Source organism: Pogona vitticeps, chromosome 4 (genome assembly GCF_051106095.1).
Source record: "Pogona vitticeps strain Pit_001003342236 chromosome 4, PviZW2.1, whole genome shotgun sequence".
In the NCBI taxonomy this organism is placed as follows: Eukaryota; Metazoa; Chordata; class Lepidosauria; order Squamata; family Agamidae; genus Pogona; species Pogona vitticeps.
In genome coordinates this window covers 100,932,760-100,960,110 of record NC_135786.1, presented here as the reverse complement: position 1 = coordinate 100,960,110, position 27,351 = coordinate 100,932,760, and the positions used below count along the sequence as shown (strand labels likewise).

Genomic DNA, 27,351 nt, shown 5'->3' with positions numbered 1-27,351 from the left:
GGGCTGCTATATGCATGTTATCCCAGTTCTCCAGTATCTGATGGAGTTTCAGTTGCCTCCCCATGTTCATATAAGGTGCTGTCAGTGTCCTGTAAATGCTGTAGCATCAATATACCATATTTGCCGGCGTACAAGATGACTTTTTGGCCCTGAAAAGCATGCCTCCAAGGGGGGGGGGTCGTCTTATACGCCAGGTGCACTTCCAGCAAACCCTCCCTCTCTCCCAGCGAAGTCACTTACCTGGTAGTAAGACCGAGTAGACCGAGCTCCTCCTCAGTAGCCTGGGAAAAGCCTGACTCTAGCGCCGAACAGCTGACTGTCGGGAACCAGCAGAGAGGCGGCAGCCATTTTGAGATGCGACCACATGGCTGCTGCCTCTCAAAATGGCTGCTGCCTCTCCAAAATGGCTGCTGCCTCTCTGCTGGTTCCCAACAGTCAGGTGTTCGGCGCTGATGCTGTCCTTCTTCCAGCAAACCATCGCTCTCTCCCAGCGAAAGGAACCAAAAGCGGCGAAACGAACTCTCCCCATGATGCAGCCAAAGCAGAATCACGCATGCGGAGGAGGGGGTAGTCTTATTTGGCAAGTATATAACAAACTCTACATTTTGAGTGGAAATGTTGGTGGGTCGTCTTATACGCCCAGTCGCCTTATACACCGGCAAATACGGTACCTGTTCTATGGTGTCCTATTAATCTATTAGGTCTGTGGCTTTTATCTTGTGAATTACTTTGTGTGCATTTTCATAGGAAAGTGGTGTGCTACAACTATTTACAAATTATTTCCACCTTATATCCATGATGAAGCCAGTTATTCAGGTCTGTCATGGAGTCTGAAACCTGGATGGAGGAATAATTATTGGTCCTATGGTAAAGATGTGTGATTTTCCACCATTGATATAATTGGATAGTTAAACACTGGAAGAGCTTTCTTAAATCTGGCAGCCTCCAGATGTGTTGGAACACACCTTCAGCCACTCCAAGCCAATGAGACTAAGTGGGGATGGTGAGCATTGTAGTTACACATCTGGAGGGTGCACAACATTGTGATTCTTTTTCTAGATGTGAATGGAAAGTTCCATAATACCTAGTGGAGTGTAAATCATTGAGTTCTGTTTCATCTGAAGACTTTGCCAATACAGGTTTTGTGACTTCAAGATCACATTAGCTTCCCCTTCTCTTCTTCTCTCCCATTCTTTATTATTCAAGTCATTACATTCTATGAGGAGCTCTGAAAATTTCTAAAACTTGCATACATTTTTGTGGTTTTGTTTAGTCCTATTAAAGATGAGAGAGAGCCAATATGGTATAAAAGGTAGAGTGTTTGATTAGAACTCAGCAGGCCTAGGTTCCAGTCCCTGCTTGGCCACAAAAATTCACGGTGGGGGAAGGGGGGGAATGAAAATTGTAAACAACTCCTTGAACTTATCACATACTTCAGAAAGTCCATGAAGTTCACTGTGAGCTGGAAGTGACTTGATGTCATATAATGACAGTAATAATAGTATGGTCTTACTGTGGATTTTATGTTATTTTATATTAGGTCTCTCCCCCCCCATGTTCCTTTGGTTCTTTTCCTCTTCTTGTTCTAATGTTATTTATATCTGATTTGTTTCCTGCTCGTTTCCCCAAACTGGGATTCACAACAGTAATAACAGTGTTCTCTTGTGCTTTTGGTACACTATTATAAAGTATTGCATTATTAATGATACATATGTCAGATGTAACAAACATCTCAATGTTCATATCAGTCTCCAGAGTTTATGTCAGTTTGCATGAAGGCTGTCGGGAGCCTCCAAGTTATAGAGACTCAAAAGACAGCATGGCAGGCACCTTTCAGATTTAGGAGCTGGATTGTCCATGGAGGGCTACAAGAAATGGGTGAGGCTTCTCATGCACATGGTGGTAGTAAATTGCCCTTTCTCACATCCCCATTTATACTCTGTCATGCTCATATACTTTGTATCTGTCTCTTTCTCTTACACGCACATGAACTCACATACCCCAATAACCTGATACAGGTCCTTCCCACTTGGTTAGCCTATCCTGCCCCACAAGTGATCCCACTCAAAATTTCTACCTCATTCTTCATCCATGACCCATTCCAACCTCTTACTTGATGACTAATCCGCTTCACAGTAGGGAACAGCTGATGAGAGACCTCTTGGGTTGTGGCCTGAACCAACAGTAGCTCTGGATTATGGGTTACCCATGTGTCCTATAGAGTTTGTTGCTTATCTCCTGTTTGAAATCTGTAAAATCCTTTGTTCATTTAAAGAGGAAGGTATAAAACAGATGTTATGGAGAATTAAGAATTCTAGAATGCCAGAGAGACTTGTTTATTGAATATGAATATAAATTTCGATGAGATGATGTGTTAAGATTTCATGTTCTGTTGATATTCAATGGTAAAAAATGTAAATGCTCATTGGTCTATTGTTGCAATGCATATATCTAAATACTGGTGGAAGTTAGAACAGACTGATCTGTCCTCTACATGCCTCTAAAGCAGTGGTTCCCAACCTTGAGTCCCCAGACGTTCTTAAATTGCAACTCCCAGAGGGACTTCACCACTAGCTCTGCTTTCAGGGGCTCCTGGGAGTTGCAGTCCAAGATCGCCTGGGAACTCAAATTTGGGAACCACTGCTCTAGAGGAGTCTATAGAAATAAGCTTATATTTACAGTACATAAAATCAATTACTAGTGCAGCCTCGCTTCAAAAGTGTTTACTAGATGAGAACTGCAGGTGTGATAGAGAGGCCATAGTGTCAGATTAGGTTTTGGATGCAAATCTGCAATTGGTGGTGAAGTTTGCCAAGTGACCCTAGACCAGTTGCAGTGTGTAAGTCTGAGCTACCTCACAGGGTGATTGGGAAGATACAGTGTGACGAGGAGACTCCATGTATTCCAATTTCAGCTCACCGGAGGAAGAAATGGAAGAAATACAACAAACAAGCAAACAAACGGCCGTAGTACTTGCCATAGTTTTAGTAGTGATTGCCATAGTGATTTTAAACAAACAACAATAAAAACAAAAACAAAAACAAAAAACAAAAAAAGGGAAGAGAAGAAATGCAATCCCAGGAGGTTGTGGAAATCAGCAAGACCTGCATTCCTTAATGTGTTTCTAAGTGATCTTCTAGTGTTGGGGCAGACTGTCAACAATTGTGATCACCAGTGTGTTCTGTTTCCTGCAAACCACTCTGTTTTTCTAACAGTGGCTGACCTCCTTCAAACTCAGTATAGTCTCTTATATTGGTGATATGTGCAGGGGGCCTTTTCTTCTTTCTGTCACCTAGTTTCTCCAGGGCACATTCTCTGAGAAGGGAAGGGAAACCTGAGAGACATTTCAAGGTGCTATGCCCTTGAAATGCTGGTGAAAAAAAGCTGGTAAGGCATAAGAAACAAATCTTCTTTTAGCTCATGTTAACACCAGCAATAGAAATGGGATCATAAGTAGTAAACACTCCTAACGGGATAAAAGACATGATTCTAAATATGGATGGAAAAATAGTGTAGTGTACCCCCGCTTAACTGTATATTTTCCTTCCATCTCTCATAAAATAGATGCACTGATGTCCCCATTGTTTTGTAGACAGGAAAGCAAATTCTAATGTTGCATTCAGTGATTGTGCAGTTATGTCCAACTCAGCCACATGCTTTTTAGTGCAGGCTGTTTACTCATGCTATGTACTTTAGGGGCTAGAAGAGTATCAGGCAACAGTATTTACACTGATAAGGTCTTGGCACTGTAATTAAGCTCAGGACTGCTTCACACAGGTTTACCTGGAAATCATGTCCTCATAAGCAGCAGATGAGATGGAAAAGCTAAAAGGTGCAAAATTTTCAGCTCTGATTGTAGAAGAGAGTATGCCCATAAACTGAGCACCATCCTCCTTTTCCTTCTTGTGCTGTTTAATGAAATCGTATGTCCCAAGTCCAAAAGGAGGGCTATAAAAGAAATATTTTAGGTAACAGCTGATGCGAAGTTTTATTTATTTATTTTAGTGGGGTGGCATGTTAAAGAAGCATGTTGAAGAGCACATCAGTGGCTCTCTTTATTTTCTCTTGTTAGGAATTGCTTTAAATTGCCCATATTGTCTTTGGGATGACAGGACAGAAGGGAGAAATTTCTGGTGTTTTGAATTATGGTAATAGTTTAAGGGAAATATTTCAGACAAATGTATTGGTGTTCTGCTTAATACTCATGTGCTTTTAAATACACAAACTATATAAAACTATATAAAATTCCCAGTATTATTCCTCTTCTTTAACTGTCAACAAAATTATGATTGTCTTAGGGGTAACTGTTACGATTTGAGGGGAAATTTGTTTGTGTACAACCCTCCCTTCTTTTGTCATCTTTGTCTAGTTCAGTGGTTCTTAACCTTTGTTACTCGGATGCTTTTGAACTGCAACTCCCAGAAACCCCAGCCAGCACAGTTGGTGGTGAAGGCTTCTGGGAGTTGCAGTCCAAAACTCCTGAGTAACCCAAGGTTAAGAACCAGTGGTCTAGTTCACTGGTTCTTAACCTTGGGTTACTCGGGAGTTTTGGACTGCAACTCCCAGAAGCCTTCACCACCAGCTGTCCTGACTGGGGTTTCTGGGAGTTGCAGTTCAAAAGCATCCGAGTAACAAAGGTTAAGAACCACTGGTCTAGTTGAATGCAGAAGGCACTAAGGTGAGGCTTGTATCATTTATGGAGCAAAAGTTTATTTTATTCAACTTTGGCTTTTGTGGTTTTTAGTGGAGCCCAATGATATTTAGGGGGGGGAAAACAAGGTTAAAGACAAATTGGTGATAACCTGTCATTTAAATCTATCTCATTAGACGATTAGATCAACACAATTAATTAATCTTTTGAGCCTGTACATGTGTCATGTGAAGCTGATAGAAGTGATTCTCTCTGTTGAGTAGCATTCCTGTCAGCTCTCTTTCACCCACGTTTATTTCCATGGCACACAAACCACTATCTTGCAAAACAACTGTTTTTATTAAACTCTTTTACAAATCTTTAACAGGATCAATGTCTACTAGCTTAGGCTGAACACAATAACTCATTTTTTTCAACTCAAAACTCTGGTTCAGCTGTAATGCTTTGGTTTCCTTCCAAGAGGTTATTGTCACTATCCTCAGCTCCCCTCTGGATGTAACAGGGATTTCACAAAAGTGAAGCAGGGGGTGCCACAATTGGGAAACCTTTTACAGCTCACTGGGAATAAATAGGCAATTCCTCCCTGTGGTGTCTGCCCAAGTCATATTCATATGCTATCTACATCACTGGTTCTTAACCTTGGGTTACTCAGGAGTTTTGGACTGCAACTCCCAGAAGCCTTCACCACCAACTGTGCTGGCTGGGGTTTCTGGGAGTTGCAGTTCAAAAACATCCAAGTAACAAAGGTTAAGAACCACTGATCTACATGGACCAATGAGAGTGCTGGAGAGGTGGAGTCATGAGATACAAGATTCTCTGCAGGAGGAGGAGGAAATTAGATTGGCGTTGAGGAGAGTTGAGAAGGGAGGCTTTGAAATTGGGAGTTTGGAGTGGAGAGAGAGAGAGAATGTTGGTGGTTGAGGGTGGATGAAGTGAGATGTTTGGTTAAGAGTTAAAGACACTGATTATACCTTCATCACCTGTATTAATAAATGTGACGTTCCACCCAGTGTTCCATTTGTTTTCCCCAAACCAAGGTTCACTCTGGCGATGTTTTCTCTTTTATTCGCTGCCACCAGTGGTTATCCCTTATCCACACTTGCCCAATATTTTAATCAGACACTTGCTGCCAACATAACTTGTTTATTTAGATTGAATTTGAATCATAGATATTCTTTTTGATCATTGTATAGAATCACTCATTAAAACTTCTTATCTTTGGTTACACGTTCAATTCTTCATTTGTCTTATTGATTTATTCACTTTAACCAACTTATTAATAATATCAGTTCTTTCTAGTTCTCTGACTGTCTATATTGACTATTCAATTCCTCTCCTTCACACTCTCATTCTCTCTTTCACCTTCTTTCTTCTCCAAACTCCAACTCTCTCTCTCTCTCTCTAACTGCCTAACTGACTCCACCCCTCCTGCACTTGAGCTTCAGCTATGAGTGACAGGAGTGACATGGGCTTTCCGTCACAATAAACAACTTCTATTTGGTTCTATTTAAAATGACACATGGCCTGGACCTCTATTATTAATAATACTTAATGTTGATGTAATCAACTGGTGGCAGCTGAAAGACACGTAGCTTGTGCCCTGTGTTTGGTGAAACAATCAAGGGACAGGTGGGAACGTGACACTCCCTCTTCTTTACTCAGTTGTCTTGAGATAGGGATATTTAACAATCTATTTCTCAGGTCTTGGGCCAGAATTTCCAAATTGCTCAAAGGAATATGTTCTTTCACCCAGCATTGCCTTTATTGACTTTCTCATTCCCCCCAATAAGATGGTTATCGGGGGGGTTGAAAGGTAAAACTCAGGTCCAACCTTGCCAACTAAGCCCTGGCAACTCTAAAGGTTGCTATTTCCCTTGTCTGGGGGTCTTCCTTTACTATCGCCTCCAACTCTTCATGGGGCTTTTCTTTCTCCTGATTAACTGCCTCTATGAGGTGGCTCCACTACTTGTTCTTTATTGTATCCTTCCAATTCTCCCCCTCCTCCTATGCTCTTATCTCATCCAAGCTTTCTCTTCCCACCTTGGCCTCCTCTTTTATGTCTTCCTTCTCTTTCCCATTCTCTCCTCTATGGATTGTCCTTCCCTTCCCATGTTTTCTTCTTTCCCCAGTCCATATCCTTCTTCTTGCTCTTCAATCTCTTCCACATCTTTTAAAATGGTCATTGTCTCCCCCCCACCCAATTGACAGAAGAATTTGATGTGTGGTGCCCTGACAACATGGGCCTTGTCCATGTCATCCCTGTCAGACTTTGTGTGTTGATCAGTATGTGATCAACATGTATCTTAAAGGAATACAACCCCTCAAGCAGCAAACTGTTTATTTATCCTGTAGTTAAATGCTTGCTAATGGTTCCTACATATTTATTCCTCTTAGATTTATGAGGAGGAATGGCTCCAAAGACCCACCTCTCATTTGTCTCTAGCAAGTAGCCTTTCACCCTTTGCCAGTCAGGAGCTGTAGGCTGAACAGATATGAAGTCACAGGTATTACTGATGGTGTCAGCTAAACCTTTGATCTTAGCTGCCATGCCTTCTATGCTCACATAATGTGTGATGAAGTTGGTAGCCAGCTGTACAGGTAGATAAAATATCTTACTGGAAAGCATGACAAGGTCATAGGTACTTCTTTATAATCATTAACAATGAATAAAGAATTATTCAGTGTCTTAAAATTACAACTACATATAGGGGGAAATTGAATTTGTCCTTTGCTAATTTATGACATGTAAGCATGTTTTTTCCAAAGTTCCATTTTGTTCTGTTTCCATGTCAATTTGCACTTTTGTGTTGTTTTCAATCTCATATATCCAAATATGTATTTTCATAAAGATTTAATATTCTTTCACAGTTCTCTCAATTAAATGCAAATTTTAATACATTTGAACTGATAAAATGTAATCACAAGTACAGAAGTGTAAAATCTGTTATATAATTAGCTTCCTAAAGCTTTGGATCAGGCCATTTAGAAAAGGAATTTACAAAATTTGAACCCCTACCTGACCATCTGGATGCATGTGGACTGATCGTGAGGTACTCAGGGTTGAGGAAAAGGCATTCTGTGGGCCATTCATTGTCAGCCATTCAAGAACAAAGCAGTGACATTTAAATTAGTTTCTTCATGGAAGCCCTGACTCAGATTAAATATGGTGCACTATCAAAGGGCAATGGGAACATAACAAATGGGGCGGGGGAGAGTCTTTTAAGGAGATTCAAGATTTTATGGTAAAAAGCTCTCTAACTTCAGTGTATCTATGCACTGGATATTGTGTGGAGTTCTTTTAGTGGATGAAGTAAATAACCAGTAGCAGCTCCAGTAGTGTTTAAATTAGTGTCTAAAAACAAGGATAAACAATGCAAGATTATAATATATCCCCCCCCCTCCAGAAACGATAGACTCGGTTCAGTTAAGCACTATACCTTTGCATATTTTTAACAAATATAAATTGAATGCAGAAAAGTTACGGTTTGTTGGTGTAACTGAGTGGCTGAGTACACAGTCCATGTTAATGCTAATGGAGAATAACGTTCATTAAATTTGCCATCATGCCACAGTTTATATCCGGTTCTTGCCTTTACTGAAGTAGCACAAGCCTGCTGTTTGTTAACAAGGTGAGGCGGATATATCTTCCCCCTTCTGAAACTTTAAAAATCATGAATAATGTATGTTACCTCCAGAAATGCTGCTTATGTATCTGTAATCAATACAGACAATTTCCAATGTCTGGGCATGCTGAAATCTCAGGTGGGCATGCTGTGCATGAGTCAGAGATTTTCCATTTACTTGGGGCAGCCTTAACATATTCTGGGGATGTTGATTGTGGTGGTTGAATGGCCATTGAATGTAGAGGTGAAACATGTTATTATTTAAGTGATGTCTCTATAACTTTAGGGAGAACTAATGAAATAGAAGTTAAGCATAATTTTAACAAACTGCACTGAACTTGAATGTGGTCCATGGAGCATTGTGTTTGTGTTTCCATTTGCTGTCTTAATCGAGGGCATCCTTGTAACCACATAGGACAGGACCATATTCACTAAATACTCCATACTACAAGCATATAGATGTTGATTGTTATTTTTTATAGGACATTAGCAGGACTTGGAAAAATTACCTTCTAGATTCCAAATCCCAGAATCCTCCAGTTACTATGGCGACTGACTGTGCCAGCTAGGGGTTTCATGTAGTCCAGAAAGGGGAGCACTTCCAAACTCTAGCAAGACATCCCGTTCCCCCCCCCCCCCGAAATCTTAAAAGAAGCTGTTTAAACCCAGGCTGATTTTGCTTATTTGCGTATGGCATGTATGCATATGTGTATGTAGATTTGTTTAAGTGACATGGCTGGTACACAAGCTCTTGCAGTGATTTAAGAGAATGAAAACAAAACAAAGTTAAAACAATAAAATGACAGTGACATTAAAAACCAATATATAAAATTTTTAAAAAAGGCAACCCAATGTTCTAAATGGTTTTCTGGAAAGGAACATTTTAATTTTGTGTTTAACAACTCACAGGAGGGACTGTTACATAATTCAGATAATGCATCATTAGAAGAAAGGGTTCCTTAACTGATAAAAGTATGTGATTTGTCAGATTAGAGTTTCAGATTAGCTGAAGCTGTTTGCCTATTAGTTTGCTTTGTTTTGTGACTAGTCTTCGGAAGATAACTGTTTGCAAATCTGATTTCTCATCTACAGAAATCTATCTTAATCACATCTCTGGAATGCTAAACTTGATTTTAACTCTAATGACAGGTGACCTGTAACTTATAGTATGGCCCTTGGACCTACCTGCAAAGGCAAGGAGCCATTTGTGTTTTTGTGTGTGCAATATTTAGTAAACAAAGGAATCCTACATATAATTTCCTCAGAACATACTGGGAAACAGGTAAGAGAGTACAAACGTTGTTGGGACAGGAATGAAGTTTGCATAAACGAGATTTTGGAAAGGTGTCTTCATTTGTAGAGCAGCTTAGGGGTCATGCTGTCAAATGCCAGGCTTGCCAAGCTTTGGAAACTGGAGCATGGCTAAATGAAGAAGGCTTGCAGAGGTATATATGAGAAAGAAAGCGGGGAAAAGCCCTCCAAACCTCCACTGCTGCAGCCTTCATGACCTCCTTTTATACCTGGCCTTGTCTTTCCTGAAGTTCAATGTGGCCTGGGCCACTTTGACTGCAGCAGGCTGTGGAAACTTTATGTATGATTGCATGCTGCAGCCTCAAACACAGGAACCTTGAAGCAGGGCTGGCTTCAAGGACAAAAATGACAGAGCTTGAAAAAACAAAATTCTGGAAACCAGCCCAAATTTCTGGTTTTTCCAGACAGGCAAAATGTTAATCAGCCATGGGCTTTCACCGTTACTGAGATGGTTATTTGCTCATCAGCTTGAGAAATCAAAGAGGCTTTTCACCTGAAAGCATTACTTCTGGTAAAAAAACACACAACAGCAGCCTTGTGATATTGTCAAGCCTTTCCCCCCCCCCTTTGAGCTAGAGTGGGGGGAGATAATGCATAGTCTGCCCTAATGTAACAGAAGTTTGTCTTCAAAACCTGTCATATATATTGGCTGTGGTACAGCAATGGTTCCAGAGAAATATTTTTAAGCACAGATCTTATTGCAAGGGAGGTCACAGATCGTGAATGATTCAAGTACACTTTCACCGTCAGCTGAGTGTTAACACCCTTGGTCATATGTTCCTTAACGATTTCCAAATGAGTCTGTGCACGTCTTGCACGCACACACAGTAAACATTTGAGGTAAAACATCACCTGATGTAACCTTCCCTTGCTCAGCAAATAGTAGCATGTTAAGCTGGCTTTGTTTGGGCTTGAAATGCTGGCCTGGCTCTTGCAAACAGTCAATGAGTGCAGATGAGTGAGAAATTCACTGGTTCACATTTCAAACATATCAAATTTCTACTCCTTGAGCCTGGGCATAAACAATAATGTTTGTCACGTGTTGACACTTACTTCCCCTCTGTTTGGGGCACAGCTCACAAGCAAACATTCATATGAAAATATTTACATTTGGTAAAGTGTGTATACATTGAATACCGCTTCTTAATGGCTTCCAAATAAGTCCACATTTGTTAAAGCATTCATTTCTTAAAATGCTCTGAAAGGAAACAGCGCTCTGAAATACTGGGGCATTAGTTAATTTTCACCCTCCATAAGGCTGCACATCCTGCCCCAGGCAGTCCATATGACCCTTTGTTCTTTCTGCAACGGACTACTGTGGCTGCCTCACTCAAAACCTCACACCCTTCTGTTAAACCTGCAAAAGTTTGATATGAAATTAAAGCGTTGAGGACAGGGCATGAACATATAGCCTTCCAGGCCTATTCATACATTCTCTCTGAACATCTGAATAAGACAACTCTTGCATTTGAACTGGGGGAGGAGAAGCCTCCAGAGCCTTCTGCAGTAGTTAGAAAGTGGATTAGATGTGGTTTGAATGATAAACCGTTAGGAAATAATTGTCATAATCTTGTACTTGAAGGGAATGGCTTCCTCATTTTTAAAAACTTCCTTGTTAACTTAAAAAAAATCAAAATGATTGCTTCTGTCTGTGTGAAGACCCTTGTTTCATTAGAAGTTACTGCTTTCACATCATCATTCACCTAAGAGGCGAGTACTTGCAACAACAAGGGGTGCCTTACTGGAGTTATTTTGCTTGTAAAGTGTAATTGAAAGGTTAGATTGCTGTCTAAATTCAATAGCACTTAAGAAAAATGAGATTTTTCTCTCCAAACAATTATGTCGGAAATGTGGAGGCACTTGTGATTTCTGTTGTCTTGGACATGTTTCGTTTTTGGCGAGACACAACTAAGATGGATGATGTGTAAGCCTGCAGAATTTCTCCCTATCAGTGTCTGTAGAATTACTTCATCATATTTATCACTCCCCCACTTTTCTTTCTTTCTTTTTTGCTCTAAAATTAGAAAGATAATCTTAAGATATAGATCTTTTGGAGGGCTAGGGCTGTGTACACTCTCTGAAAAGGATGAGTGTCCAAGGTGATGAAATTGACTTGTGCCTCAAGAGAAAATTAATAAGAGAACAGGACTGTGCTGATGAAAAAAAATGATTGTTTTCCATTTCACTGTACATACTGTGCTTTTATGAACTAAGCAGCAGCCTAAAGAAAAATATTTTTCTTGAGCAATCCCCCCTTTCTCCAAATAATAATCATACAGAGAAGGCCTACAGGAGATGAGGTGAAAACGCCATCCTTTCATTATTGTTCATGTGCAGTAAGCTGTCGAAACATGTTTGGATCTTTCTCCACCCTAAACTAGTTGTTGAGAGGCAATCAGGTTATTGGAACCTTTCATATGTTTTTCCCCTCGAGTTTCACAATCTGAGTCTTTGCTTGATGTTGTTTCTTTTTCCCCTCTATATTCTACTATTTCATTTGAGTTTGCTTCTTTCCTTGTATTTTTACATGTATAGTTGATTGTCAACTAAATGGTCCTTGAGATACCTAAGAGAGTTCTTGAATAGCTGTGCTAGTTTATTACAGCTAAAGCAACAGGGAGTCTTGCGGCACGCTAAAGACTTACCAGGTTTTATTTAGCACAAGTTTTGTGAACTGTAGCCCCCTTCTTACAATGCACGAAATGAAAGCTCGGTAAACAAACATTAATGTTGTGTAAGGAAGATGCAGGTATGCAACACAATGAAATGCAAAAGTGGTTGTTAAAGGCCAAAGATGTTTGCCGGTGTAGCTAACCTCTTGCCCACTGTCTTTTTTTCAGGTTTGCCAAAAATGCAAGTAATTAGAAACTACAGTGGGATACCACAACCATCTCCTAATGATGGCCCTCCGCTACATGTCCAGATTGGGGACATCATAGAACTCATCAAAGGGGATGCACATAGCTTATTTTGGCAGGTAAACCACATGGGATAGAAATATGCTACTGATTATCCTAGATAAGGACACCACATCTCCGCTACAGTAAATGGGGAAAAGGAGATGTAACTGAAGTAATGTCTGTTCTGATCTTCTGTCACAATCAGAGCAGAATCCATTAGAATATGATTTCAGTAAATCTGAACTGTGTATGACTAAATCAGGATCTAACTTCAGGTTCGGGGTCATTGGCTTTTATTTTGAAGGAAATTTCATTATTTAAAAAAAATGTAATGAATACCCAGAAGAATTAAAAGTATTACCTGCATAAAGAATATTTTCATGAAGACCTTGTAAAGTCACTGTTCCATCACAGTTTATGTCTAGGCATCCCTGGGGGCTTATCCTAAGGTTTCCAAACATACCACTTTGCTCTGTACACTTTTGAAAGGGAACGGGGGAAAAAACACAACCCACCCACATATCAGTGACAAAGAATGGACAAAAATTGTTGTTGTGGGTTTTTCGGGCTCTTTGGCCATGTTCTGAAGTTGAATACTGTACTCAACTCCCAAACAAACTTCACCAGAGCACAGAGTGCTACTCCTGTCCTCTGAAGATGCCGGCCACAGAGACTGGCGAAACGTTAGGAAGAACAACCTTCAGAACACGGCCAAAGAGCCCGAAAAACCCACAACAACCATTAGATCCCGGTTGTGAAAGCCTTCGCGAATACAATGGACAAAAAATTGGTGCCTTGGACAGAATTCTGAGGTGATGCTTCAGAATGCAGAGTACCACTGCAACATTGGGCCTTTTAAGGTGTCTTTCATTACACTTTAAAGGCCAAGTGTTCCGGTGGCAGTGCCTCAGAATTCTGTCCAGTGCACCAGATTTGTGTCCATCATTCTTCTGTTCACTTTTAGATGTAAAATATTTAGAGATTATGGTCTGGAATAGGGATGCTTGGGAAAGCAGGACTTTGTGTGCAAGACCTTTGTTTTATTTAGAAAAAAACCCCACAGATCAGTAAAATGGCCCAGTTGAAAACACATTGTGCCCCTCTTGGAAGTCACAACCCCCCAGGATGGGAAACGCTGCTTTAGGTGAAAGGCGACATATAAATATATTAGATAAATGTATAGAATGTGCAAATTTGGATTCTTCTGTATATATAAAGGCCTTGTGTGTATGTGTTGCTCTTAATGGGATTTTTTTGGTCTCTTTGTAGGGTAGAAATCTGGTGACCCAGGAGCTTGGTTTCTTTCCAAGTGAAGCTGTAAAACCTTGTCCATGTGTAAGCAGAACTGTATGGTGTTTTTTCCGCATAACTGTTTTTCACAGAAATGTCTCCCATGAATGTACCTGCTTTTTATTAAATCTGCCTACTGGGATTTATATTACTTTTTTTGTTTCTTAGTGTATGCATGCTACATTTGATGCTGTTTAAAAACATTTATTTATGTACCTACTTGATTTATTTATATGCTGCCTTTCTCTCGGTGAAAGGACTTAAGGCAGTGGACAACAGCAAAAAATAAAAGTTTAAAAATTTAAAAAAATGAAGATATTGAAATTAAAATCCTTGAAGTACAATCATTACATTATTAGCTATTAGACTTAAAACTGGAAAAATGAAGGAGATTTGCACAAGCAATTATTTAACTTAATAGAATTCAGTAGGTTAAATTGTCTAACAGGTTTTCAGGCTGAGTATACTCCCAAGTCTACAGTGAATGTCATAGCTATTTTCTTAACAGTGTGGCAAGAATGCTCTAGTTCTAATATATTTCCTAGTCATCTTGAGTTATAGAGAGAGATTATACCATAATAATGGCTTCAGAAATGCATCTAAAAATTGGAAAACTCTAAAATCAAAGCCATATGTCAACCTACCATGACTTTCTTTTATTTCCTCTTTTTTTCCTACCAGAGGAAATAATGAGGTGGGCATAACCTACTTCGTCTTTCCTTTATTTCCTCCTCTTCTATCCTACCGGAGGAAATAAAGAGGTGTGCATAATTTCAGAATATTTTAAAGCATCAACAAGAACATTAACTTGCAGCTTATGCTCTTATAACTTTTTCTGTGAACAAAGTTATGTGTAAATAGCTTACCTTACACCAGGATCATTGAGTCAGCTAGCTGGATCAGACCGGAAGGAGTTGTGGCTCAAATTATATAACTACTGTTCTCCACACCACAGATAGAAGAGCTCTATTCAGTTGTTACAGAATGCAGTTTCTTCAAAGCACTTAGAGGAAGTGGCTAGATCTGCCCCCTCTATCATCACTTTCCTCATACAAGCAATGACAAATCTGAAGTGAAGAGATTTTTGTTTAGGTGTACGCTCCATATGCAAACAAGAACCCCCATTTTCTATGATTAGTGTGGAGAACATACATGTGAGCAGAAAACTCTCCTCTTAGACTCAGTGATGAAGGTGTGAAGAAAGAAAAGACAGAGGGAACATGGATAACCACTCCCTTCAAGAACATGATTCTGTAATGCTTGAATAGGGCTATGGAGATCTCAGACGTTTGCTAAGGCAGAATGACTTCAGTTTCTGAAAAGAGAACTGATAAACTCCCAGAGTGAACAGCATTAATCTTTCAGGTTTTTTAAAGGATAGTTGTTACTGGGGTTAAAAATATGTGGCAATTAACAGTCCATCTTCACTGAAAAATACAGGTGAAGTGGTGGGTTTCAGATTGGTAAGTAGTGAGCAAAAAAACACACACAGTCCTTCACAAGATACCAATATTAAATCTGTGGAAACCATGTTGCACCATTTTGCATGCACAGTGATGACAATGTCATCAGGAATGGCAAATTGTGGTTGATTAGGGGCTTCCTTTGGTATCACCTGAAAGCAGCAGCACTTTGATGACCTCATTCCCTATTGTGTGGACAACACTGCACAACAGGATTCAGACACTATGTTAAATCAGATAACTTACCAAGCAAATAACTTAATCAGGACTCAAATGGCAAGGCTGGTGAGGCTCATGCCATACTTTCTTGTTGTTGTTCCTTTAACTCTGCAAGGCCCATTCAGAGCCTAAATACAAATCTTAGTCTCAACTAGAGTATACCTTTTGAGTCAACTGGATATAGTCAGTGCTAATGCCTTTCTCCATATGCCATGCTCTCACTTCTCATTGAGATAGCTTGTAGCTATGTTTAAAAACATCAGCAGCGTCTTGTCAAATGTGATCATGCAATTAATGTAATATATAGTCTGTCATTAAATGGTTTGAAAGCTTCTAATCTGCATCTTCAATGCATGAGTAATTTCTAGCCAATGCTTCTTCCCAAGCCTGTTTTGGTCTTTTTTCTAGAGGTGATACATTATGTTTCAGGGTTATAATTTATAACTTATAATTTTGTGGATTTCTATTGGAAGATCCACAAAAGCCACAAAAAGTTTATTATGGTGGACACATGTGTCTTTCTTTGGCTCCATGTCCAAGTAGGATGGACAGGGAAACAAAAATGGCCTTGAAGGAGAGTGATAATTATTAGTTATAGATAAGACTTTCTGTATACATTATATCCTTACCAGGCAGAAGTTGGTCTTGAAACCTGAATGAATTTGCCTGAATATTACAAATAGACACAAGGTCTCAGCCTATTAGAGACATGGTGTAACTGGAAAGATAAATGGATGTTTCTCTCCCATTTATCTGGAAGGGCAAAATATAAACATTCTGTTACAACAAACAGTAACACTTGGAGATGCTGAATATATTTGTCAAATCTTCACCATAACTTTTACTACTATTATTAAATAACAGCCTTTACATGCAGTTCGTATAAGAGTGCCTCAAAACAGCATGAAATACATACATCACAATGCAGGATGAATAAATATCAAATGAAAAATGGCTTAGGTTAGGAGTTTCTATAATATGATATGTTCTCAGATAAATATTTTTCTGTCTGTAGAAGGGACATCTGCGAACAAGGCATTTTCTGTGTTGAATGCATAGCAGTTTTTTATTCATTTATATGCACTTGCTTTTATTCTGGTGAAAGCAGGGGGTTATTTTTAGTTACCATATGAAACCTGTCGCATTCTTTCTCCAAATAATCCTGCCTATAGTGATATAGTTCCTACATTGAGAATTATTTTCTATATTATTTTATATATTATAGCTGAGCTCTTACATGGTAGTATACCTGAGTCATGTGAGACAAAAAAAACCCAACAACCCATGTTTCTTGCACTGATTGTATGCTTGCTTGTTGTGTTGCAGAATTTTGAATTTCTGGTTAAATTCCTCTAGCTGTGCAACAGAAGTGCAGGGATTCACAGAGCAGAATAGCTTGAATTCCTCCAGATAACTCCACCCACTTTTCTCAATAACTGGCATTTACAGTCTCAATAACTCACTGTGAGACATTAATAGGAGAAAGAATAAAAGTATTTTCATTACTTACAATTGAACAAATCAGCAAATTGACAAACATGACTGCTTTCAGCAAACAACTTCAACACTCACTGCTTTCAACAGACTAAAAGGCAAGGGGAAAAAAGCACTGTGCGGAGAGGTGGGCCTCTCTTTGAATTCAGAGCAGAACAGAACTGTTGGTTACTAGAAGCAGCATATGAGATTGCAAAAACTCCAACAGCTTGTAGTGTAGAAGGTTACCTGCATTTGGATCCTGGGAGGACCATTAACACCTATATAGGTGTTAATTAGGATAAAGTGCAAAGAGTCTGGTGGGAGGAAAGGGGAAACAGGTTGAGGGGAAACTATAGAAACAGCACAGGGGGAAGAAATTAGAAGTTACTGGGTAAATCTAGTAATTAAATCTAGTTTATACAGACATCCACACTGTGCACAGAATCTTGGAGATTTAAGTGTACAGAAGTGAAATTGCACAAGTCGTGCAAATTTCCTGTGGTTAATGAATTTTTGTTGCATTTCTGGTTTGCATGGGGCATGCACTCAGGAAAATGACTGGCATCTGATTTATGCAATTTCACTTATGCACACCTAAATATCAGGGTTCTGGCATATTTAATTAAAAGAACATGAGACAAATTATGGTGCAGTGTTTTTTAATAAGTTCTTCAAATTTAAATATCATGCCACAGTCCCAGAATAAGCCACTGCATCTGTTTAGATAGTCATTTTAAAAATGGACTGATGAGTGCTTCTATTGTTTGTGTTTGTGCATGTATTTATATTGTAGGTCAATGCTGTTTATTGGATGCATCAGAATTTTAAAGATGTACTAGTGATTTGTTTTTGCTTTGTTTTCAAATCTTAGGTTCCTAAACCTGTGGACTACTCTTCCCAGCCATGGTAAGTAGGTGTAAACTATTTAAGTTGGGAGCTTAAATAAATAGCAGGGGAAAAAACTGCTATTAAAAACAATGTGATTTCTTGTGATTTAACCTTTCTGGTCTTCTGCAGAAGGCATTCGGTTGTAATGTAGGAAAAAATAATTGAATATAGGCATTGCCTAGCAGCGTTTTTCATGGGTGTGCTATAGTTTATGTTTTTGACAGTTTGTTTACAACCTTATATGTACCTTGAAACTGTTGGTGAGAGTGAACAAAAGGATGGCTGAGGTTCTGATACTTCAAAGAAAAACTGGAAAATCAGATGGTCAGCTCCTCATCACTAGCACTTGCCCGTTGCACCAGATCACACTTTCTTTCACTTCTAAGCCTACGATCCTCAGACATTTCATTGCTTTGCATACCACAGACTATACACCTGCTTTTAGATTTCCTTCCTCTGAGTTTGTAGATGAGAGAAGGAGGGATCATGCTGTGCATTTTTGAGTTGTAGTGGATATGCAGATTATGAGATGAATCTATTCTGCGAGTCTCCTTGACCTTCCTAACTTCTTGGAAAGAGGAGCAGTAGCTAAGGGGTAAAGGGTGTGTGATCTCACAACACAAAAGGTTGTGGGATCAGCCCCTAAGATCTCCAAGATTTGGAAAGCTGTTGCCAGTCAGCATAGCTAGAGGGACCCATGGCCAGTATAAAGCACTATCTTCCTAAGCTCCAATTTGGGCAGCCATCGCTATGATAGTAACTCAGAATCATGTGAGGCATGTAAGGAAATAACATTTTTTCCCACACTATTTCCTCTCTGGCACTGAAACTAACTCACCTTTACCTGGATGATACCACCATCAAATGGCAACCATCAGCATACTTTTTCACTAAGTTTGGGATGGCTGTTTTAATTTGTAATAAGGACTTCCTTCTTTCCTTGGAGTATCTCATTTAGCAGGCTTAAAAGGAAGGTACCTCAAAATGCCAGATACAGGGGAGGGTATCAGGAGACAGGTATCTAGCTGTCTCGTGTGCTCCTCTTCATATGCAGAGTAGTGGTGTGTGCATTAGCTAGAATTAGAAACATGCAGAATCACTGGTTCTCACATGAGGAGGCTCACCCAGAATCTCGTAGGAGACATTCATTATCTCTAATTGCACATTAGTGGTTTCTCTGAAGTTATTCTAGTATGCCCTGGTCAGCCATTTGGAACTACTGAAACGTTGGTTATACAAGAGGCAGTATACTTTTCCTGTGTGTGGGAATTTTTATTCTAAGCATAGAGGCAAAGTGCCTTCACTCCCAATCCAGCACACCAAAGCAGAATTCCCTGTGGATCTCATCTGGGTAATGTGGTTCTGGACAGGCGGTCTGTTGGCTGGAATCCTGCACCCAGGTAACCAAAGAAAAACCTGTGCAGACTAACAACGTATGAATTATTCATTGTAACTATATATTCTTAAAATACTATATCACTTTAAATATTGACAAAATTTCAAGTAATACAGAGTACATTCAATGCAAACACTCAAATCCATCAGGAAGCCGAGAGATCCTGCTTGAACATATCCAGCTTGTATGATCCAATTTCTATGCTTTTGAATTTTTATTTCCCAGGAAGTCTATGTTGATGGGAATGGTCCTTTACTGATAAGACTCATGTCCAGGGCTTGAAAAATTTTAGAATGTCTCACCAGTCAGTTAAAAATTTCACTAGTTGGCATGACCAGACTATAGCCTTGCAATTTATTGGGAATCACTGATTTATACCCTCAGACTTGGGTTGATTTATTACCTGCGTGCCTGTGGGGTCATGAAGCTTGTATTTTGCATGGCTTTCTTTTGAATGTTTCCAGCAAAAATAAAACTGAAAGCAAAAGCGCCTGGCCTCTTAAGGAGCCACGGTTCTCTTCCACCCCAGGATGTGTCCTCGTTCGGTTGAAATTGGGAGCAGAGAAACTCCATATTCTCCAGCATGGGACTACTTTACATTCTCCTGCAGAGCTATATCTCTATGTGCCGCTTGAACTCTCTTATTGCGAGAAGAGGGCAGTTTTCCTTTTGCAATAGGGGGGAGGGGAGGACTGCAGGATTAGAGAGAGAAAGACAGGTGGAGGGGAAGGAGGCAGGGAGGGAGGGAGCTGTGACTCCTAGAGCAGCATTTTTCACTCATCACAGTGCATTTTACAAGCTCTGCTCATGCCTCAAGCTTTGATAAAGGAAGTGAAACAGGGTATTCATGCAAGTAACCTGGTTAGCTGGGACTGTCCAAAATTTCAACAAAGGAACTGAAGCCATTTTCCAAGTAAATTCTGTGACAAAAGAAAGTATGGGACTTTAAAGTCTTGATTAGAGTCTTTCAAAGCATAAGAACTGGATCGTACAAGCTGGACATGTTTGAGCCAGATCTCTCGGCTTCCTGATGGATTTGGGTGTGTTCGAGTGTTCGCATTGAATGTACTCTGCATTGACTGAAATTTTGTCAGTATTTAAAGTGATATGGCACTTTAAGAATATATAGTTACTGTGAATAATAAATATTTAATCAGTCTGCACAGGTATTTCTTTGGTTACCTGGGTAAACACTGTGTTTCTCTTGCTTTGGGTGGATGGAATCCTGCACCCAGCAACTGGTTGATGAGAATCTCGCTTTGTTTCAGGTATGCGGGAACAATGGAAAGGTTGCAGGCTGAGGCTGAACTTATTAACCGGGTAAATAGCACTTACCTAGTCAGATGCAGGACGAAAGAATCGGGAGAATATGCCATTAGCATTAAGTAAGTGATATGTAATTGTTTTCTGAAAATAATGTATTTATTTCATTATTGCTACATTTGATGTGTGACAAATAATCACTTAGATTTATGTCAGATATATTCCAACTGTTGAAATAGTTATAAAAATCTAGTTGATTTGAAAAGTATCTTTGAATTGTCGGTACAACTCATTAAACCCTTACTGGAGTAGGTGTCCTTAAACTATCAAGGCTTGCCTATTCATAGATAAATATTTTAAAAAATACAGTCCTCATGATTAACATCTTTGTTATGTAAGGACCCACCTACAAGGGCATGAAAGTCCTTTCATCCAGTCATACAGCTTTTGTGTTTGGAGAGATTCAGTGTGATTCCTTAGATCAAGAGTCCGTATATCTGGACATACTTCATTCATGTAGCCAGTCACACTACTTTCCTCTGGATTTCAGACTGCCTCTTCCTTTTTTTGAAAGTCATCATTGCGTCACTAGAGAGAGTGTACTAATGGAACTTTTGACTTGGAACACAAATGAATTTATGCTAGTTAGCATAAGGTGATAATAGCGTTCCATTTGCATTTTAACTAGAAAACATTTAGAATTTATTTGATGATTACCAACTGATGTCAAACAACAGAATATTTCCCGTAAATAGAGTGGGTACAACCTTAAAGAATATTAATTTCTATTAAAAACTGCCGATCTGTTTTATCAATGTGGATTTGAATGCAATTATTATTATGGGATCCCATAATTAGATCTTGTTCTGAAGCATTCAGTAAAAATCTGAATTGAGAGTGTGTCTTCAGCCAGACCCTAATAAATGTGCTTTGTTAATTAGGTGTCAGCAGTGTATTGGCACAGATCTCTGTTATGTCTTAAGAATTTATTTGTCTAGTGGTAGGGCATGCCCTCAAGTAACTATTGATCTCTGTTGATTAAAAACACATTTATATTCATACGTTATTTGTTGCCTATAGGTACAATAATGAAGTGAAGCACATCAGGATTTTCACAAGAGAAAGTTTTTTTCAAATTGCAGAAAATAGAAAATTCAGAAGTTTAATGGTAAGCAAAAGTGTTCATTCTCCACCCCTCCATCCAAGATCTTATTGAACTTCCAACATCATCTTCAAAAAAGGGTGATTCACTGGGGACTGTAGAAAAATATCTTAGCAGAACAATGCCAGTACAATCTATACTTCTTCCCGTTACAATCAAAAGAATATAAGAAAAGAGTAATGCAGGAAGGGTCTAAAGGCCTATCTAGAACAACATTCTGATCATATACTGTCCAACTCTTAACTCTAAGAAACCCATGAATGGTTCATGAGTTTGGGAACATGAATATTCTGCCTGTGGCTGTCCTATACTGAAACTGTGTCTCTAGTCATCACTATCCATATTGGCAGTCATCACTAATGATATGGTAAGTGCTCACACTGAGGATGGTTTCAGTGAGCTAACTAAAGCAAATAGTACGATCAAAACCCCATAAATCTTATCTTATATGATAGCATTTAAACTCGAATTGTTTCTATTGAATATTATGACTGAAACTGTAGATAATGAGATATTTGATAATACATTTCATTATGGCAGCGAGGATATTATATGGAAAATATTGGAAGAAAGAAGAAATACTGTCTCTTGAGGAACTGATAGAAAAGATACTGGAAGTGGCAGAGATGGATATACTAACGAAAGCATGAAATGAAAGATCATCTCAAAAAGGACTAAAAATGGGAACAGTTTTATAACTGGATCTGAAATATGGATTGGAAAGCATAGATAAAAAAGTATGAGAAGATCCAAAGGAATGAAGAGAGCAGTAATAATAGATATTTTGGAAAAAATTGTTATATTGTTTACTTATGTGATTTCACTTTTTGGCATAATTAAGTGGATGAGAATAAAGAATACTCTTTCACTCTCTGGAATTATACCCTTTCCCCATCCTTACTCACCCCCCCCCCTTATTTCCCCGTATCCACATCCCAACCCCTACTCCTATTGAAAACAAATAAAAACTTAGGGCAAAAAACCCCCATAAAGGTGTGAAGAAATGAACAGCAGCAGCAACAACAAAGCCCTTAAAAAAATCCTATACTTCACAGCCTAGGGACAGCTGTATACAATGGAGATTTCATTCTTTATTGCAACACACTGTGAGGTCAACAAGCAGCATGTTTTAGAGATAAACAGATCATCATTGCCTTGGCTTATTTGTATTGTGATGTACCTTGAAAACCAGTCATCCCCAAAGGGTATTAAGAATGAATTATACTGTCTTCCTTTATACTACTAGTTTTGATCAGAGTTGTCTCACTGTGTATTTTCCAGAGTTTTAGTGTTAAGTATAAATTCAGAAGTTGACTTGGTCCATAATAAAATGCTTATTGCTTGGCTATCAGCTCTTTGGAAAGTTGGGCCTCAGTGATAATGTACTTGTGCCACTCAGTCCATTTCCCTACTGGATAGTGAGTCTTCTTGTGTTGTTTGGTAATATGTTGCCCATGGAAGTGTTCTCTTCCCTCTTGCCTCTTTTGTGATGCCCTTTGTCCTGCCCCTACTCATTTCTGTTCTTCGGTTTAGAACATGATACATAAGAAACAAAGATGCTTCAGAATTAGATACAAATACGAGCATAATTGTGCAAGTGATTCAGCTTAGTAGTTTCCTCATTTCTGGACCTTTCTGCCCTGAGTTATCCCAAGCAATCTAGGAATCTGTTGTAGGAATTTCAGATGAAATTTCTGCAGGAGGTCTTAGGTGAAGAAACCAGCTGGATGCATAGCTAGAGCTTGATTTGGCTTATATGTGAGCGGCATTGGTGTAATTCAGGGATGGTGTTACTCCACAAGTTATTGGGACCCCTTCCTGCTTTGTTCAGCATTCTCAGATTTTCAACATTGGTCCCATACATTCCCAGATATGGAGGCAGTGACAGATTTTACCTTCTTGGGCTCCATGATCACTGCAGATGGTGACAGCAGCCATGATATTAAAAGACAACTGCTTCTTTTAATTTTAATTAAAAGACGCCTGCTTCTCCCAGAAGCCTGGGAAGAAAGCAATGACAGACCTAGACAGCATCTTAAAAAGCAGAGACATCACCTTGCCGACAAAGGTCCGCATAGTCAAAGCTACGATTTTTCCAATAGCGACGTATGGAAGTGAGAGCTGGACCATAAAGAAGGCTGACCGTTGAAGATTTCCTGCTTTTGAATTGTGGTGCTGGAGAGATTCTTGAGAGTCCCCTGGAGAACAAACCTATCCATTCTGAAAGAAATCAACCCTGAGTGCTCACTGGAAGGACAGATCCTGAAGCTGAGGCTCCAATATTTTGTCCGTCTGATGAGAAAAGAAGACTCCCTGGAAAAGACCCTGATGTTGGGAAAGTGTGAGGGCAAGAGGAGAAGGGGACAACAGAGGATGAGATGTTTGGACAGTGTCATCAATGCTACCAACATGAATTTGACCCAACTCTGGGATGCAGTGGAAGTCAGGAGGGCCTGGCGTGCTCTGGTCCATGGGGTCACGAAGAGTCGGACACAACATCTAAACAATAACAGTGTGCTAAAGGTCTACGGCAGTACAAAATCCTGGCTGTTGCACATGTTAACCCCCAGCACCCAGAATGCTGTGAGATCAGCTGTGGAGAATATGATAGAAGGGATGGGGCTAGCAAGCACATGGCAGTTCTCCGTCATGTGATTAGGGGATGTCTTGAGAATGAATGAATTATCCCTGCTTGCTCTTCCCTTGGTGAAGAAGACATTTGTCTGTTTATTATTTTGTAGTGGTATTAGATGTGACAATCTCCCAGCTAAGCAGAAAGCACAAAATGATTCATGCCTCCTTTTGCCATGCTCCTTTGATATAATCTGATATGAGGACATTAAAGTTTGAAAACAGGAAATGCAAGTCACCAGTGCTTCCTGTTCACTTCATAAATCACTGCATCTGAAATAATCCTGAACCATAATGGTCATTCAGAGATGGACCTGGATCAGCTATGTGATTCTTTATAAATGTTTATATAGTGGTGCCTCGCATGGCGACATTAATCCGTGCAGCAAAAATCGCTGCTAAGCGATTTCATCACTATGCGATTTTTAAAAGCCCATAGAAATGCATTAAAACCTGTTTAATGCGTTCCTATGGGCAAAAAATTGACCTTAAAGTGAAGATCCTCCATACGGCTGCCATTTTCACTGCCTCTTATGCGAGGAATCGGCACGAAAACACAGTGGGCAGCCATTTTTTTACTCAGCAGCCATTTTGGAACCGCCGATCAGCTGTTTAAAAATCATCGCTTTGCGATGATCGGTAAGCAAAATGGAACCAATCATCGCAAAGCGATAAAACCGCATAGGAAACATCGCAATGTGATCGCTTTTGTGATCGCAAAAAGTTAATCGCTATGCGGTTTCGTCGCTAAATGGAGCGCCCGTTAAGCGAGGCACCACTGTAACTTTAAAAAAAAGTCTGCTTATTTGGACTGAAACTTGGCTTGCCAGATTTATTTTGATTTTGGAAACTTAAACATAGCTAAACAGAATATTGAATGAATAGCTGATGAGATAGCAGTTTACTGTAAATAAACCTCCTTATGCTTTCATTCTGAGAAGCCAAATGCTATGGTTTGAAAGAACAGAATAATTAGATACTATGCTCAGATTCTGAAATGTATACCTTTTCACTCTCAGTCTATGTTTATATTATCAAGATTCAAAGAAAACAGACCTGGTTCTCTCTGAGGCAGTCAAATGAATTTTACTTCTCTCTGATTTTGCAAGCATCTTCAAACTTAGGTTTGGCTCTTGAAAATGGCCCTGTATGTCTTCTCAAGATAAGAGAAGCTGCCAGAACCAGCTTCTGGGGACATTTGATTAAATACAAAGAACCTCTTCTTGCAGCATATCTACAAGGAAGAGCCTACAGTGGTTGCTTCCAAAGAATCTTGTGAATTTCTTTTACCTAGATTTCTTTCTTTCTTTCTTTCTTTCTTTCTTTCTTTCTTTCTTTCTTTCTTTCTTTCTTTCTTTCTTTCTTTCTTTCTTTCTTTCTTTCTTTCTTTCTTTCTTTCTTTCTTTTAAAAAAACAGTATTTTCATTTATTTAAACCAAACAAGCGATGTTGCTTGGAGAACATGCCAGAGTAACACAGCTACTAGGGATGCAATTTTCAGATTTTATGACCTACAAATACTATTATTCTCCATTCTGGAGTTTTTTTTTAACCTACCTTACCTTATAAGCATTTTGCAAATACCTGACTGTGATGCACCTGGGAGAACAGCCTACATGAGAAGGCTTTGAGGCTTAGCTAGGCCAAGTTCTGTCCAAGTGTTCTATTCTGGTGCTAGCTAGTAGATTTCTTTCATAGCAGGATGGTAGAGTGGAGCTTGGCCTAGCTAGCCTTCAGTGTCTTTGGATATAAGTTTTTCTCCCAGGTGCATGACATTCAGGAATGTGCAAGGTAGCTGAAAGATAGATAGAACCATTATGGTATTTGTAAGTCAGCGAATCCCATCCCTAGCCGCTCGGTGCCTGTGAAAGGTACGTACTTAAATTACATCAATGGTAGAAGGGAAATAATTCTATGGAAGGCGTCTTTGGTTACTGAAGCAGGAGTTAAGAATGTAAATTCATTGCTTATTTCATGCTTGGTTATGAACATTTTCACAAGTTCTTTCCCCGCTGGACAAGCTCATGGAAGTTTTTGTGCATTTTTCACATTTTGTACTTTCTGGGGAGAAAATCTGCAGACATGGTTTTAATGAAAACCTCTTACAGGTAAATACAATGTTTTAAATGTCAATTTTTGCACAAAAAAATCAAGTTTTTAAAATGCAAAAATTAAGTCAGTTTGTTATTGCTGCTACTGGGATCAATACAGGGAGATCAGATCTTTTATTGAACTTTCTGCAACAGACCAACACAGCTGCTCCTCTGGATAATGTGAACATGTAAAATTCATCACCACGATCATTTTAGAACTGCAGAGCAAGAAGGGACCCTATGGATCATCAAGTCCAGACCTTGTCAAGGAGGCATAGCGTGGAATCGAACTCCCAAATTCTGACTGTGCCTGACATCTCAAAAAAGGCAGTATGTTGGCATAAAAAAGAATTGTTAAGAAGCTTCTGACAACTAAATTTGGATTGGCTCAGTATTTCAGTGCTGTGTTGATGAGCAGTTTTGAGTGCTCAGAAAACAACTCTGGTGGTGCAATATGCATGTTATCACCTCTTGAAGACTGAAAATCTGCTTGCACCATATGCCAACAATGAGGAATAAGTATTGGGTTTAGGTTACCATGGAGAACAACAACAAGGAGTAGTGGATGAATCAATCTATTACAAGTCTTTGTCTCTTCTGTATATATTTCTTCATCACTCATTTCTGTATCTGCATCAAACAGTGAGTTTCAATTCCTATGGGAATTTCCCTTTAAAAACATTTCAGTACATATAGGTTCTCAAAATATGTATTTCTAACCATATTTTTATCTCAAAAGACAGATTTTTGATGCTTTCTGATAATGCAGTCAAAGCAGAAGATGGTGTCCGAAGATTTCTTTTGGAAAGCCAGTGCTTTAATGGAGTTCTAATTCACTCATTGCTTTAAATGGTGCAGATCTGGTCATTGTATATTGGAAGTCAAAACACATTCCCAACAACAACATTTGCAAGAAACAATAAGGAAAGTTGACTCAAATATAAGCTAGACAAAAGAATGCTCACTCATGTCATCTGATTTTGAA

General features: G+C 39.2%; 1 protein-coding gene across 6 annotated transcripts in view; it reads left to right on the top strand.

The window, feature by feature from the left end:
• The window catches only part of VAV3 (vav guanine nucleotide exchange factor 3), a 198,363-nt gene that overhangs the window by 152,582 nt on the left and 18,430 nt on the right, over window positions 1-27,351 (top strand). For all 6 annotated transcript variants that reach the window (XM_078391828.1, XM_072998045.2, XM_078391827.1 and 3 more), the window contains exons 20-24: window positions 12,426-12,562; window positions 13,755-13,820; window positions 17,805-17,839; window positions 20,486-20,602; window positions 21,561-21,648. In XM_078391828.1, the coding sequence (XP_078247954.1) occupies window positions 12,426-12,562; window positions 13,755-13,820; window positions 17,805-17,839; window positions 20,486-20,602; window positions 21,561-21,648 (443 nt within the window). The remainder of the gene's footprint in view (window positions 1-12,425; window positions 12,563-13,754; window positions 13,821-17,804; window positions 17,840-20,485; window positions 20,603-21,560; window positions 21,649-27,351) is intronic.